Source organism: Crocuta crocuta, unplaced genomic scaffold (assembly GCF_008692635.1).
Source record: "Crocuta crocuta isolate KB4526 unplaced genomic scaffold, BGI_CrCroc_1.0 scaffold216, whole genome shotgun sequence".
Taxonomy (NCBI): Eukaryota; Metazoa; Chordata; class Mammalia; order Carnivora; family Hyaenidae; genus Crocuta; species Crocuta crocuta.
Window position 1 is genome coordinate 1,398,993 of NW_027531504.1, and position 16,030 is coordinate 1,415,022.

General features: G+C 38.1%; 1 protein-coding gene across 2 annotated transcripts in view; it reads right to left on the bottom strand.

Moving 5' to 3' along the window:
- ANO4 (anoctamin 4) overlaps positions 1-16,030 on the bottom strand; it is a 342,675-nt gene that overhangs the window by 222,250 nt on the left and 104,395 nt on the right. For both annotated transcript variants that reach the window (XM_077772254.1, XM_077772253.1), the window contains exon 2: positions 14,469-14,660. In XM_077772254.1, the coding sequence (XP_077628380.1) occupies positions 14,469-14,523 (55 nt within the window). In that variant the 5' untranslated portion in view covers positions 14,524-14,660. The remainder of the gene's footprint in view (positions 1-14,468; positions 14,661-16,030) is intronic.

Below are 16,030 nucleotides of genomic sequence, written 5' to 3' on the forward strand. Positions count from 1 at the left end.
AGACTAAGATCTGGAAGCAAGGCGTGGCTTGGGATATAGAGCACGGCCCACCTTGGCTACACCCAGGGCACAGAGATCTAGTTGCAAAGCTTGGTTCAGAAGGGCCTGGGGCACCACCATTTTTCTCCCAACAACCACTAAGGTGGGACCTCAGGGAGAGCCTGCGGGATGCAGTGGAGGCTAAGACCTGCCTACACCAAACCACGCCCATACCTGCTAGAGAGCTTTTTTTTTTTTTTTAATGGAGACAGGGTCAAGACAGACATGGATGCAATGTTGTAATTAATTCTAAATCAATTCTTTCTATTAGATATATTCCCCCCCCCCCCCTTTGCTGGACTGGGCACTCTGGTCATTGGTTTGCTTAAACAGTCACATTTAATCCATTCTCTAGATGGAGATGATTATATTCTACACCCCCACCACTACCATTCTATCTCTCTCTCTCTGGAGTAATCAGACTGTATAGTCTCTGAGTAACATTATCTTCATTTCTTTCTCCTCGCCTCTTATATTTTCTTCTTTCTCTCTCTGAACTAAGACTCTTAGTGTCTCTGCCTGGTCATTGTCCAATTTTGCTTCCTCCCTGCCCTGTCATTTCTCTCTTTGTATATGCTCTTCCATCAGCACTGCATACACCCTGCTCTTTATTTGTAGCTGGGATTTCTGGTTTTATGCTTGTAGACTGTCCTTTGACTTTTGGGCTTTTTTTCTTTTTTCTTTTTATTATTTGTTTTTTTCTCCTTCCTCTTTTTTTTCCTTTTATACCCCCTTCTTTTTTTTTTCTTTTTCCTTTTCAGTTTGCATGTTTGTTGGATTTGTCTGTGCATTTGTGTGCCTTCGTTCCCTGTGTGTTGGTCTGTTTGTTTTATTTTCCAGGGCTACTTCAAGAAACAAGCGAAAGTACACATGGTGGAGAGTGCCAAATACCACTACGAGTAGGGAAATAAAATACCCAAAGTCTCAAAAAGAGAGACAAAGAGGCACCAAAAGTAACAAGTGACAGAAAGCTAGCCAAACTGACAAAATGGAAGAACTGTCCTCCAAAGAAATTCCAGGAAGAAATGACAGCTAAAGAATTGCTCAAAACAGATATAAGCAACATAACTGAACAAGAATTTAGAACAATCATCATAAAATTAATCGCTGGGCTTAAAAAGGGCATGAAAGATATCAGAAATTGCTACAAAGACTATGGAGCTTAAAAATAGTTGTGATAAATTAAAAAATGCTATAAATGAGATGCATAATAATGTGGAGGCGTCCAATTCACGGCTTCAAGAGGTAGAGAGGAGAATAGGTGAATTAGAAGACACAATTATAGAAATAGAGGAAGCTGAGAAAAAGAGAGATAAACTGATCCAAGAACACAAAAGGAGTGTTCGAGAGCTGAGTGATACAATCAAACGGAACAATATCCGTATTATAGGAATTCCAGAAGAGGAAGAAAGAGGGAAGGCGCTGAAGGAGTCCTTGAACAAAATTATACCAGAGAACTTCCCCAATCTGGGCAAGGAAACAGACACTAAAATCCAAGAGGCCCAGAGAACTCCCATCAGAAGTAAACTTGAATCAATCTTCTGCACGACTTATCATAGTGAAACTGACAAGATATAAGGACAAGGAGAGAATTCTGAAAGCAGCAAGGGAATCAAAGGGCCCTAACATACAAAGGGAAACTTATGAGAGTGGTTACAGACTATTTACTGAAACTTGACAGGCCAGAAAGGAATAGCAGGAAATCTTCAATGTGATGAACAGTAAAAATATGCAGCCAATAATCCTCTATCCAACAAGCCTGTCATTCAGAATTGAAGGAGAGATAAAAGTCTTCCCAAATAAACAAAATTGAAAGAATTCATCACCACTAAATCAGCCCTACAAAATCCTGAAGGGGATTCTATGAGGGAAATGTTGCAAGGAACGCAAGGTATGAGAGACACCACCACAAGCATGCATCCTACAAAGAACACAATGATTCTAAACCCATATATTTCAACAATAACACTGAATGTAAATGGACTAAATGCTCCAATCAAAAGACATAGGGTAGCAGAATGGATAAAAAAACAAAATCCATCTATTTCCTGGCTACAAGAAACTCATTTTAGACCTGAGGACACCTTCAGATTGAAAGTAAGGGGATGGAGAAATATATATCATGCTACTGGAAGTCAAAAGAAAGCTGGAGTAGCTATACTTATATCAGACAAACTCAACTTAAAGTAAAGGCAGTAACAAGGGATGAGAATGGCATTATATAATAATTACAGGGTCTATCCATCAGGAAGAGCTAACAATTATAAATGTCTATGCACCTAATATGGGACCACCCAAATACAAAAAACAATCACAAACAGAAACAATCTTATGGATAAGAATGTGCTAATAGCAAAGGACTTTAGTACTCCGCTTACAACAATGGATAGGTCAATTAGACAGAAAATCATTAAATAAACAATAGACTTGAATAGCACACTGGACCAGATGGATTTGAGATACACTTAGAACTCTACATCCTAAAGCCATGGAATTCACTTTCTTCTCAAGTGTGGACTGCACATTCCCAAGATAGATCACATACTGGGACATAAAGCAGCCCTCAATAAATATAAAAGAATTGAGATCATACCGTGCACACTTTCAGATCACAATGCTATGAAACTTGAAATCAACCACAGGAAGAAGTCTGGAAAACCTCCAAAAACATGGAGGTTAAAGAACACCCTTCTAAAGAACGAATGGGCCAATTAGAGAAGAAATTTAAAAATATAGGGAAACAAATGAAAATGAAAATACAACAATCCAAACTCTATGGGATGTGGCAAAGGCAGTCCCAAGAGGAAAGTACATTGCACTTCAGGACTATTTAAAGAAATTAGAAAAAGCGCAAGTACAAAATCTAACAGCTCACCTAAAGGAACTAGAAGGAGAGCAACAAGAGCACCTCAAACCCAGCAGGAGAAGAGAATTAATAAAAATCAGGGCAGAAATAAACAATATGGAACCCTAAAAAACAGCTGAACAGATCAATGAAACCAGGAGTTGGTTTTTTGAAAAAATAAACAAAATTGACAAACCTCTAGCCAGGCTTCTCAAAAAGGAAAGAGAGAGCACTCAAATAGACAAAATCACAAATGAAAATGGACTTATTTCAACCAATCCCTCAGAAATACAAGCAATTATCAAGGAGTACTATTGAAAATTATATGCCAACAAATTGGACAACTTAGAAGAAATGGACAAATTCCTAAACACACACTCACTACCAAAATTCACACGGGAATAGATAGAAAATCTGAACAGACGCATAACTAGTGAAGAAAATGAATCAGTTATCAAAAATCTCCCGACAAATAAGAGTCCTGGGCCAGATGGCTTCCCTAAGGAGTTCTTCCAGACATTTAAAACAGAATTAATAGCCATTCTTCTCAAGCTATTCCAAAAAATAGAAATCGAAGGAAAACTTCCAGACTCATTCTATGAAGCGAGCATCACTTTGATTCCCAAACCAGACAGAGACCCAGCAAAAAAGAGAACTACAGGCCAATATCCTTGGATGAATACAGATGAAAAAATCCTCAACAAGATACTTGCAAATCGAATTCAACAGCACATAAAAAGAATCATCCACCAAGATCAAGTGGGATTCATTCCTGGGTTACAAGGCTGGTTCAAGATCTGCAAATCAATGTGATACATTACATCAACAAAAGAAAAAATAACAATCATACGATCCTGTCAATAGATGCAGAAAGGTATTTGACAAAATATAGCATCCCTTCTTAATAAAGACCCTTGAAAAAGTCAGGATAGAAGGAGCTTACTTAAACATCATAAAAGCCATCTATGGAAGCCCTCAGGTAACATCATCCTCAATGAGGGAAAACTGAGAGCTTTCCTCCTGAAATCAGGAACACAACAGGGATGTCCACTGTTGTTTAACATAGTGCTGGAAGTCCTAGCATCAGCAATCAGGCAACAAAAAGGAAATAAAAGCCATCAGAATTGGCAAAGAAGTCAAATTTTCACTTTTCGCAGATGACATGATACTCTACATAGAAAACCCGACAGACTCCACAAAAAGCCTATTAGAACTGATCCATGAATTCAGCAAAGTTGCAGGGTACAAAATCAATGGACAGAAAACAGTTGCATTTTTATACACCAACAATAAAGCAACAGAAAGAGAAATCAAGAAACTGATCCCATTCACAACTGCACAAAAAAACATAAAATACCTAGGAATAAACCTAACCAAACATATAGAAGATCCGTATGCTGAAAACGATAGAAAACTTATGAAGGAAATTGAAGAAGACACAAAACAATGGAAAAACATTCCATGCTCAGGGATTGGAAGAGTAAATATTGTTAAAATGTCATTACTACCAAAAGCAATCTACACATTCAATGCAATCCCAATCAAAATTACACTGGCATTCTTCTCAAAACTAGAACAAACTATTCTAAAATTTGTATGGAACCACAAAAGACCCCGAATAGCCAAAGTAATATTGAAGAGGAAAACCAAAATGGGAGGCATCACCATCCCAGACTTTAGCCTCTACTACAAAGCTGTCATCATCGAGACAGTATGGTATTGGCACAAAAACAGACACACAGACTAATGGAATAGATGGAATAGAATAGAGACCTCAGAATTGGACCCATAAGTGTAATGCCAACTAATCTTTGACAAAGCAGGAAAGAGTATCCAGTGGAAAAANCCCCAATGTTCATACAGCACTCTCAACAATAGCCAAAACATGGAAAGAACCTGAGTGTCCATCAACGGACAAATGGATAAAGAAGATGTGGTTCATTTATACAATGGAATACTACATGGCAACAAGAAAGAATGAAATCTGGCCATTTGTAGCAACATGAATGGATCTTGAGGGTATTATGCTGAGTGAAATAAGTCAGGCAGAGAAGGACAGATACCATATGTTTGTTTGTATAGGTGGAAGAGGAGGAACTTAATGGAGGACCGTGGGGAAGGAGAAGGGGAAAAATAGTAGGGGAGAGGGAGGGAGGCAAACCATGAGAGACTCTTGAATGCTGAGAACAAACAAAATTCAACAAACTTGAATGCTGAGAACAAATGTTGATGGGGGGGGGAAGGGGGAAGAGGGGTGATGGGCATGGAGTAGGGCACTTGTTGGGATGAGCACTGGGTGTTATATGGAAACCAACTTGACAACAAACTATTTAAGAAAAAAAAGATTAAAAAAATAATCTCTCACTAGCTAGCAGCAATGATACATTTACAAAAAAAATAGTACCGTGCTTAATAAATTATAGCCGTAATTTGATTTATGACAAACATTTAACACCTCTATATACAGACAGAACTACAGATATTCTAGATCACTGGAAACAACAAAATCCTAAAGTTTCTCTCCAGTGAAATCAACTTGTCCCAGCATTTAGTTATCATGTCTACATAATCATGCATAAAGGGCTGCTCAGGGTTTAAAAGATACAAGAAATTGTCTTAGAAATTATTTGGGAAACCATGAAATGCATCAGCAAAAACATCATTTTACAAATTCTAAAATAGAATATAATGGTATCAATGATATTTCTCTGGGACCATATGATGGGCCTAACAGATTAAGGAAAGACAATAGAAATATTTTAGATTGAAGAAGGCTTCTAATTCTATTGTATATGGCATAGTAATTAAACTGGGATAATGTGATCTATACCCACACCAAGCTTTATGGTTTCAAATTCCAAGGATTGCAATCAATGCTTCAGTTTACTCTGCTCTTGACCCTTAGAGTCCCAAGCCTAGTGCCATTTAATACTTCTATTATTGGCCTATAAAGGGGAATAGAAAATGATATGCATTAATTATGAGTGGCTGAAACATAAGGTCAAAATAAAATCAACACACAAGAGAAACATCTGAAACAATCATAAGGAAAGTGAAACGACACAATACAAGATAGAGGTAAACGGCTCCTGTGTCAGTAGAGCTCAGTGAGAAGCTGTCTTACTGATATTCATTCTAGCACGAGTTAACTAGAAAACTGCTCGATGGTACAGTGACCCAGCAAGAAAGGGTTCTGGGACATATTCACTTTCAGGCTTTTGAATTGTGTTTGTGATGGTGAAAACAAAAGTGATCACTACCACTTATTACTGAGCACCTACTATGTGTCAAAAATCATATTGGGCATTTTACATTAATGAATTTATTAGCTTGTCCTAACAGTGCTACACAGAGTTGGCAAATATAGTGCATAAAAATACAGGGTGCCCATTTAAATTTGAGTTCAAATAAACAACTAGTAATTTTTTTATTGTAAGTGTACCCCATGCAATATCTGGGACATACACCAAAAAGTATTTGCTGTTTATCTGAAATTGCTGTGAGTCCTGTATTTCATCTGGCAAACCCTAAGGCCATAAAATAGGTATTAATATCCTCATTTGGCTGGTGAGAAAACTGATATTCACAGAAATTATGTAATTTGCCCAAGTCTGCATAGCTATCAGGTAACATATCTGGGTTTAAAATCTCTAACAACAAAGCTTATATCCAGTATAATGCCCTACCTCTTTTATTAGGCTCTTTCTATAGGAATGGCCATCCATCCATTCTCCTGTTGGTATTCTAATTGACCTTCAAAGTCTCAATTTGTAGACCATATGTTTTGTGAATCCTTCTTAGATTTTTCCAAGTAAGAATATTCCTATAACTTTAGTTTTATCTTTGTTCTAGCCCCTTAAAAGAGTTTGACTTCTATTATAGCAGGTTATGTGCAGGTCCCTGTAGTGGACATTCCTCTATGTGCATTTCTCTTTTCTAACATTACCTCTATTTCATTTTGGGGCAGTGTCTTTCCCTTACTACATGTAGCCCAGGTGGGAGAAGAAATCAAGGGATCTTACAATCTTATTATAAAAGCTGAAGGGACAAGTTTCTTTCTGCCCTATCGTTTCTTTCATCACCACCTCCCAACCAAGGAAAAGGTGCATGACCAATAAGACTGTTTCTCCTAAGTCTTGAAAATTAAGACAAATGGTAATTAAAATAACAAGATAAATGGTAAGGGTTCATTTATTTTAGATAATCAAGGAATTTATTTCTTGGTTTCTGTTCCTTTTCCAAGGATGGTTTCTACAGGCTTTCCATCCATATCTTCCAGAATTAAATGCCTTCTTTGCTTGGATTAAATTATTAGTTTCAGTTGCTTATAACCAAAGAACCCTGACTGATTGTTTCTCTGGACATGACTGTAAGCTCGCTAAGGTCCATGTGTAATAGAGTTCTACACCATTCCAGTCCCAAGGAATTATCTTCCAAATAAATATTTGTACATAGGAGGCACTCAGAAATGTTTATAAACTCAAAGGGGGATACATTAACTGAAATTGTTCAGGGCTGATAGCATAGAAGATCTACAAGGCTATCTTGTTTTTTCTTTTTGTACTTCACAACCAGTCTGCATGAGCTTTTAGAAAGCACTTTGAGAATTGGGATTATTAACTTTGTAAAAAGTGGATGAATCACTTGATAGGCCTCAATATTACTAAAATGTCCCTGATGCTTCCAAGATCTATGACTCACTACAAATAAGTTTGAGAGCTCTTCTATTATCTCTCAACAGAGAGCTATGATGCATTAGTGTAAGTACACTAAAAATAAAAGGATGTAACTCCAGTCACATCTATCTTACAGAATAGGAGTTTTAAATATATGTATTTAAAAACAGGTTTTTAATTATAATTTATAATTCTATGCTAAAGAACCGGTCCTATTTATTTTTTTCTACCTTTAGCCAATGCAAGTAGGGTTCAATATCTATGATAAAATTATGGATAAACATAGTGATGTGTTCTTAAGGTGAGACCAGTGACATGAGATATGCTAAATTATCCACACTGACATTACACCATTAGCAGATACCTTAACATTTCTTTAAATTTTTATTACATTAATTTCAGCATAGGATGTCAAGTAAACACTGACTCAATTCTGCCTCGGTCAGATATGAACAAATATTCTATGTAATTCTGGGTGCTGTAAATTCACAGAGGCAGAAGTGGGTAGGATGGTAAACAATCTTAATAACATATCATTGAAGGAAGCACTGAAGAAACTAGGAAACGTTTCAGTTGGCAAATAGCTCAAGATGACTTTTTAAACAACTAAAGGAACATCACTTGAAAGAATTAGATTTATTCTTTGTAACTTCAGAATGCAAACCCATACCCAGTGGGCGGAATAGATTTCAACAAACAGCAAATAATCATTTAATAAAACCTTCTCTGAATGATGGAGAGTACAAAGATAAATTGAATACAATTTCTGTCTTCCAAGAGAACTATGAAATCTAAAAAACATATTGATTTTTATAAGGCTTCCAAGTTCTGTGAAGTACTGGAAAGTACTGGAAAGTACTGGAAAGTACTGATCAATTGTGACCAGTTAGGTGTAGGAAGACTTTTGAGAGGACGTGGAATTGGGGTTACATTTTGAGGAATGAGAAGGTCTGGGTAGAGATTTAATGGGGAAAGGGGCATTTCAAAAAGTGAGAGGAGCTTATTTGAGAGACAGTGAAGAGCTGTAGATGGTTAAAACAGAATAAGGCAAGTTATGGAGTACAAAAGATAAGCCAGTAAAAATAGGGAGAGGTTAAATTGCAGAGGGCTTGAAAAACTGGACTCATAAGGTTGCACTTTCTTCTGGACAGCCATAAAGACTAGAGGAGGGATAATATTGATGGTCTACTTTGGAGGAAAACTTTTAGATGATCCAGAAGAATAATTAAAGAAAGCTGTGGAAGGCAATTCCTCAACATCCAAAACCCTTCCACTGGGTGCCTCCATAATTCTCCTCCTATCATCAGTCTTTTCTAACAATGTTCCCTTCATCATCTTGTTCTTATGAAAGCCTGGCTCTTCCATAGGTCACTGCTTCCCTGTGGCTCTTTCCTATGGCACTCTTTTTCTCCTATAGTCCTGACACTGATGGACCTGGAGAAGAGGAAGTATCCTCCTTGAGTTTTAATGCCACCTTTAGGCCACTGGTCTTCCCTCTTCCCTAAGCATCCCCAGCCTTGAATCTCAGGTTGTTGTATTAACTTTCAATCCTTCATCTCTGCATTGACCTGCTGTCTTCCAGGCAATGCTCCCTCATTTCTTAATGAGGTGAACTCCTGGCTTATTACCACTCTTCCAAACACTATTTAATTCTTGACAGTTTCAGTGTCTATATAGGGATCTTTCCCAAACCCTGGCCTTTCAGTCTCTGAGAATTCTTTCTTCCAATACTCTTGCCCTCTACCCTGTTAGAGCCACTCATTTCCTTTTTTTTTTTTCTCTCACCATTTTTTATTTTATTTTTTTTATTTTATTTTTTTTACAAATAGTTTATTGTCAAATTAGTTTCCACATAACACTCAGTGCTCATCCCAAGTGTCCTCCTCCATGCCCATCTCCCCCTCCCCCCAACATCCATCGTCCTCAGTTTTTGTCAGCATTCAAGAGTCTCTCATGGTTTGCCTCTCTCCCTTTCCCCCACCATTTCCCCCCTTCTTCTCCCCCTTGTTCCTCCGTCAAGTTCCTCTTAATCCTCCTATATGTGCAAACATATGATGTTTGTCCTTCTCTGCCTGACTTATTTCAGAGCCACTCATTTCATACCCTAGTCTAGACCCTGTCATTTCTAATAACAACCCCCTCCATAATATCAGTGCCAAGCATTCCACTCTCTCATAAAAACCTCTTAACTTTCTAGCTTCTTCCTATCCTAACCTTGACACCCTTTCATCTGCTCTGAAACCTCCAACCAATTGATCCTTCAACTTCCCACTGTTCCTTATCCCCTTAATGGCTTCACTCCCCTCGTTACCAAGCCTGAATCACATAACTGTTATCATTCCCTTTCATGCACCTTTGATTCTCTTTTCCTAATTCCTTAGCAAAATCACAACCCTGAGTAAATGTAACTGTGCATTTGTTCTATGTCTTCACATATGTCCCTAAACAAAGTTAAAGAACAACACACAACCATGATGACCTGTCCTACTTTAATTTCATGACCATGAATCTCAAATGGGCTTTTAATGTAGGTTGGCTGGCAAGAGTATTTTCCCCACCTGTACCACATATCATCATACCATCTCCGTCTCTCTCCCTCTCTGAACAAGGCTTTATTCTCATTCTCAGTGATGACCTTGCTTCCCACATTACAGATAAAACTGATACAGTAGGAAAGGACTTTTTAGACCCTCGTCACCTTGACAACAGCCACACATACTCTCCCTTGCCATCTGTTATCACAGATAAATTATTCATGATCCTATTGTGCATAACCCTCATCTCTCACTGACACCCACATCATGAATTCTCCCCTATCCTGAATATCATAAATTACCTGCTGGAGATATGCTATTTTGAAAAAAACAAAATGTTCTCTTGACTTTACCTCTTCTCCAGCCAGGATCTTATACCTTCACTAGCCTTCACAGCAAAACTGCTTTTATTTATTTATTTACAAATAGTTTATTGTCAAATTAGTTTCCACATAACACTCAGTGCTCATCCCCACAAGTGTCCTCCTCCATGCCCATCCCCCCTCCCCCCCACATCCATCAGTCCGCAGTTTTTGTCAGCATTCAAGAGACTCTTGAATGCTGACAAAAACTGCTTTTAAAAAGCTGTCCATATCCAAAATATCTAATTCATATCCTTCCATTTTCTCTTACACTTTACTCAGGGGTTCATCCCCACCACTGCACCAAAACTGTTCTTATCAAAATCACTACTGATCTCCATTTTATTCAAATTAATGGCCAACTCTTAGCTCTCATCATACTTAATTTTCATCAACATTTAAACTACATAATCACTCCTCAATTCTTGATAAAATTTCTTTACTTAACTTCCAAAACATGTAATTTCTAGTTTCTCAATATCCTTGACAGTCATTCTTTCTTGGTCTTCATTCTCACCTACCTTTATTATTGGAGTCACCCAGATTCCATCCGTTATTTCCCCTTCTCCATCTTTACTTCTTCCTTCTGTTATCTCTTTTCATTACAGGGCTTTAAAGACCATAAATATGTCAACAAAAGTTGATTTTATATCTCCTTTCCAGACCAATCTCTCAAACTCCAGACATGTTTGTTCCACCACTCACATGATCTCGCCAGTCCTTGATATTATCATGTCCACAATCAGACTTCTGATCTTGGTCCTACTTCTTGAGACTCACCAAATCTGCTTCCCTTGCAGCCTTCTCCATCTCAGTTGATCCCAGCCCAATTTATTCAGGCCAAAAATCTTGGAGCCATCCTTCTCTCTCCTTTCTCTCTTACCCCACATCTAATTCATTGGGAAATCTTGATGACCCAACATTAAAATACTTCCAGAATCCAAATTCTCACTACCATTTCTGCCACCCCTAGTTAGAGCTACCATCATCCCTTGACAGAACTGTTAAGATGGCTTCCTATTTGACCTTTCCCCTTTCACCCTCTCCATCTGTAGTGTATTCTCACATAATAGCTAATGTGGTTCTCTTAAAATTTAAGTCATATAGTGGGATTCTTCTGCTCAAAAACCTGTAAGAACTCCTATTTTGCAGAGGCCTCTAGGATGTTATAACAGCCTACAAGGCCCTGCTCCATCTGGTCCCTCTGGCCTATCTATGCTGGTATTTCCTCCTTACTCCAGGCTCAAGGGTCTCTGTAATGTCCCTCAAACTACCAGACTCTTTTCTCATTCAGTGATGTATCCCAAAACTTGAAGAGTGCCTGGCAATATAAGAGGCCTTCAATAAATATTTGTTGAAAAAAAGCAGGTAGAACAATTAGGAAGGTATTAAAATTTGTCAATGATACCCCAATAAAGCTGGAAAAATTTTTAAGAAAAGTCCACTGTAAAAAAAAAAAAAAAAAAAAAAGANAAATAGCTAATGAAGGTTCAGTTCAATCCTCCCTTGCAAATATCATTGAAAGTACAAAGATAAATAGGCCAGAATCTCTGCCTTTGAAGACATTATGGTAGAGAGACAGGTAATTAAAAAATGTTAAAAGACAATGGAACAAAACGAGGGCATCCTAAGAGAGAGCAGCATGAACAAAGGTTGGGAGATGTGAAATAGCATCATATGTTGGAGAGCTGAAAGCAAGTCAGTCTGTTTAGATGTGATGGTCTTGAAGATGTGACTACTTCACTAAACTGCAGTCCCCAGTTACTCAATGAACACTAACCTAAGTGTTCCCGTGAAGACATTTTGTAAATGAAGTCCATAATCAGTTGCTTTCAGTAAGAGAGATCATCCTAAATAATCTTGGGAGGATTGATTCTATCTGTTGAAAGGTCTCAAAAGCAGAGCTGAGGCCTCTCTGTAGAAATTCTTATTGACAACAGCTTCACCTGTGTCCAAAAGTTCCAGCATGACATTCACGCTGGATTTCAGACTCCTCTATATACCTTCCCAATTGTGGAAGCCAGTTCCTTTAAATATATCTCTAAATATCCATCTTCTACTGGTTCTGCTTTTCTGGTTGAAGTGGGACTGATATACTAGAATATAAAGTTTAAGGCAGAGGGGGCACAAATGAAGGATGAGAGGCAGAAGGACTACATCAGGAAGGGGATTTGTTTTTAACGTGCGCAGAGGTTGGAACTTTACCTTGTCATCAGTAGGATCAACAAGGCAAATGGCATGATTAGGGGTAGAGATGAATCATTTTCGATTTGATATAAAGGATGTACAAGGACAGGATGTACTAGGAAGAGAGAGATGCTAGTGATTGGGAAATCACCCTTGTTACCTGTCAGAGAGGTAGGAGGAAAACCAAGAAAGAAGGCCATCATGGAAGGCAAGGAACAGTGTTGTGGGGAAGCAGTGGCAGCCTGAAGCACCAAGTCTCGTGCATCAGAAGAGTCTGCCGCCCAGCACACTATGATAAAAGGAGGTCACTCAAGAACAGCTGTGATCTACAAATCAGACTGTACTAGGTTCAAGAGTGCCCGGGGCGCCTGGGTGGCTCAGTCGGTTGAGCGTCCGACCTCGGCTCAGGTCATGATCTCACGGTTCGTGGGTTCGAGCCCCGTGTCGGGCTCTGTGCTGACAGCTTAGAGCCTGGAGCCTGTTTCAGATTCTGTGTCCTTCTCTCATTCTGCTTCTTTCCTGCTCATTCTGTCTCTCTCACTCTCTCAAGGATAAATAAACATTAAAAAAAAAAAAGAGTGCCTAGGAAGTGACAAAGAAGAGAAAATAAGACTATTCTTTTAGAAGCTGGGCTTAACATGGAGGAGAAAAAGTGGCAGAGGAGAAAAATGGACAGTGTCAAATAGAATGGGAGAAGCTTAAGCCTTTTTCATAGACTGAGGGGAAAAAGCCAACAGTAAGGCAGGGGAAAAGATGAGAATGAGGGTACACACCCTTTTGTGTTCAAGAAAGGAGGGGTAGCCAAGGCCACAGGTGAAGGCTTGGTAGGACAGTGGGAGGAGCTTCATTTTCTGAAAACTAAAGGAAATAAAAGCATGATGAAAATAAGTAGAGGTAAATTTGGAGATGGAGGGTAAGGAATCTTCAGTAATTAATGCCTTACAGACCTGAGGTAGCTCACTGGGGTTAGGAAATAAGGTCATCAGTTCAGAGAGAGATGGTGTGACATATCTAGATATGGAGGCTTAGCTTTAGTTGAGTCAGGTAGCCACCTGTTAAGACATAACACAGCGGAATCAGGATCACAGGACAGTTATACTAAAGAACTTCTGAACTGTCTCACAATTCAATGTTTCTATGAATCAGATTGGCAGAAATGTTGCCGTATTCGCTGATCTTTCCTCAGCACCCAAAACAATGCCTACCATAGAGCAGGTACTCAATAAATTCACTAAATGAATGAATGAGTGAATGCTTAGATGAACTTCTCATCCACACAAGCAAATAAAACCTTTCAGCTGAAATTATCTATTTTAATATAGACTCACTTTAACATTGTTAAGAAATCACAGATGTTTTCCAGAGCCTTGAAACTTAATACAGCTCCAGTCTGCTCTCCTTATCTCCAGAGAATATAACCAAAGCAAACCAGATAACTTAGGCTTCATAGTGGGCATTTTTAGCTTGGATTTTCCCCTGAACCATATTAGAGCAAATTATCAAGAAATGCCAAATCTTTATTTTGTTTTATTGTACAATATGGTTTTTTGAACTGAGTGAGAGTTTACTCACTTGGATTTTCATTTAGATTCTACCACTGTAGGTAGAATGTAGCCTTAACCTTTTATGACACATTAAGCTCTTTCTCTTCTTGGTCTTGGTGACATTCACCACTGACCAAAGAGAAGACAGGGGGGAAAAAATCCCAAAACTCTTAAAATAGCAAGTTTAAGTGGAAGTATGGTATAATTAAATCATAAGATACAATGCAGGCAGCATTAGGTTGCTGCTAAAATGGGTGTCTAGAACATTCCCCATGCCTTACCTGGGTGGAAGACTTTGGTTTTTCCATTAGTGATTCCAGAAGAGCTTGCCTCCATTTTTATTGACCTTCTGCCTGGTGGAAGTGAGGAATGCCTGACCACAGGCAGGCGACGTGACCCTGGGCGGCTTGCGACACTTCGCCGTTGATGGATTTGCAAACGCTTTTCAGCCCCATGAATAGATAAACTTAAACCTGGAATCAGAAATAGAAGCATTACATTAACGAAGTCAGTTCTGAATGGCTATGGTGCCAAATTATTTTCTAGTATGAGATACAGGCAGCATATGTAATTACAGTTCAAATTCTTAAGGGATGCTAATGACACTAGAATTTTTATACCATTGATTTCCACATTGCATTATTCACTGAACATTATTTCATTCAAAAGTGTATATCTTCAGGTATCATGATAAGAGCTCTATGCTCTTGGAGATCCAATAAAGTCAAATATTAAAATTCTGCCCCAAATCCTGGGAAAATATGCACTTATTTGGTTAGGAACTATTGCTGGGGTATTTTAATAAAAATTGAGAATTTTTTTTCTTTCTTTTTAAAAAATATTTTAATTACAGTAGAGTTAACATACAGTGTTCTATTAGTTTCAGGTGTATAATATAGTGATCCAACAATTCCACATATCACCCAGGGCTCATCACCACAAATGTACTCCTTAACCCCCATCACCTTTTTAACCCATTCTCTACCCACCTCCCCTCTGATAATCATCAGTTTGTTCTCTATAATTAAGAGTTTGTTTCTTGCTTTGTCTCTCTTTTTTTTTTAGTTTTGCTCATTTGTTTCTTAAATTCCACATGAGTGAAATCACATGGTATTTTTCTTTCCCTGACTTATTTTGCTTAGTATTACACTCTAGCTCCACTCATGTTGTTGCAAATGGCAAGGTTTCATTCTTTTTTATGGCTGAATAATATTCCATTACATACACACACACACACACACACACACACACACACACACACACACACACACACACACACACACACACATATATTCCACATCTTCTTTATCCATTCATCCATTCATTGATGGACACTTGGGCTGCTTCCATAATTTGGCTACTGTTAATAATGCTGCAATAAAAATCAGGGTACATGTATGCCTTTGCATTAGTGTTTTTGCATTTTGGAGGTAAACACCCAGTAGTCCAAATCCTGGATCCTAGGGTAGTTCTATTTTTAATTTTTTGAGGAACCCCCATACTGTTTTTCACAATGGCTACACCAATTTGCCATTTGCCATACTGTTTCCTGCCAACCGTATGAGAGACTTCCCTTTTCTTTGCATCCTCAGCAACACTTTTTTGTGTTGTTGATTTTAGCCATTCTGATAGGTGTGAGGTAATATCTCACTGTAGTTTTGATTTGCATTTCCCTGATGATTAGTGATGTTGAGCATCTTTTCATGTGTAGAGCATCTTTTCATTCTTTGTAGAAATGTCTATTCATGTCCTCTGTCCATTTTTTAATTGAATTATTTGTGGGGTTTTTGGTTTTGAGTTATATCAGTTTTTTATGTATTTTGGATACTAACAACAATTTATC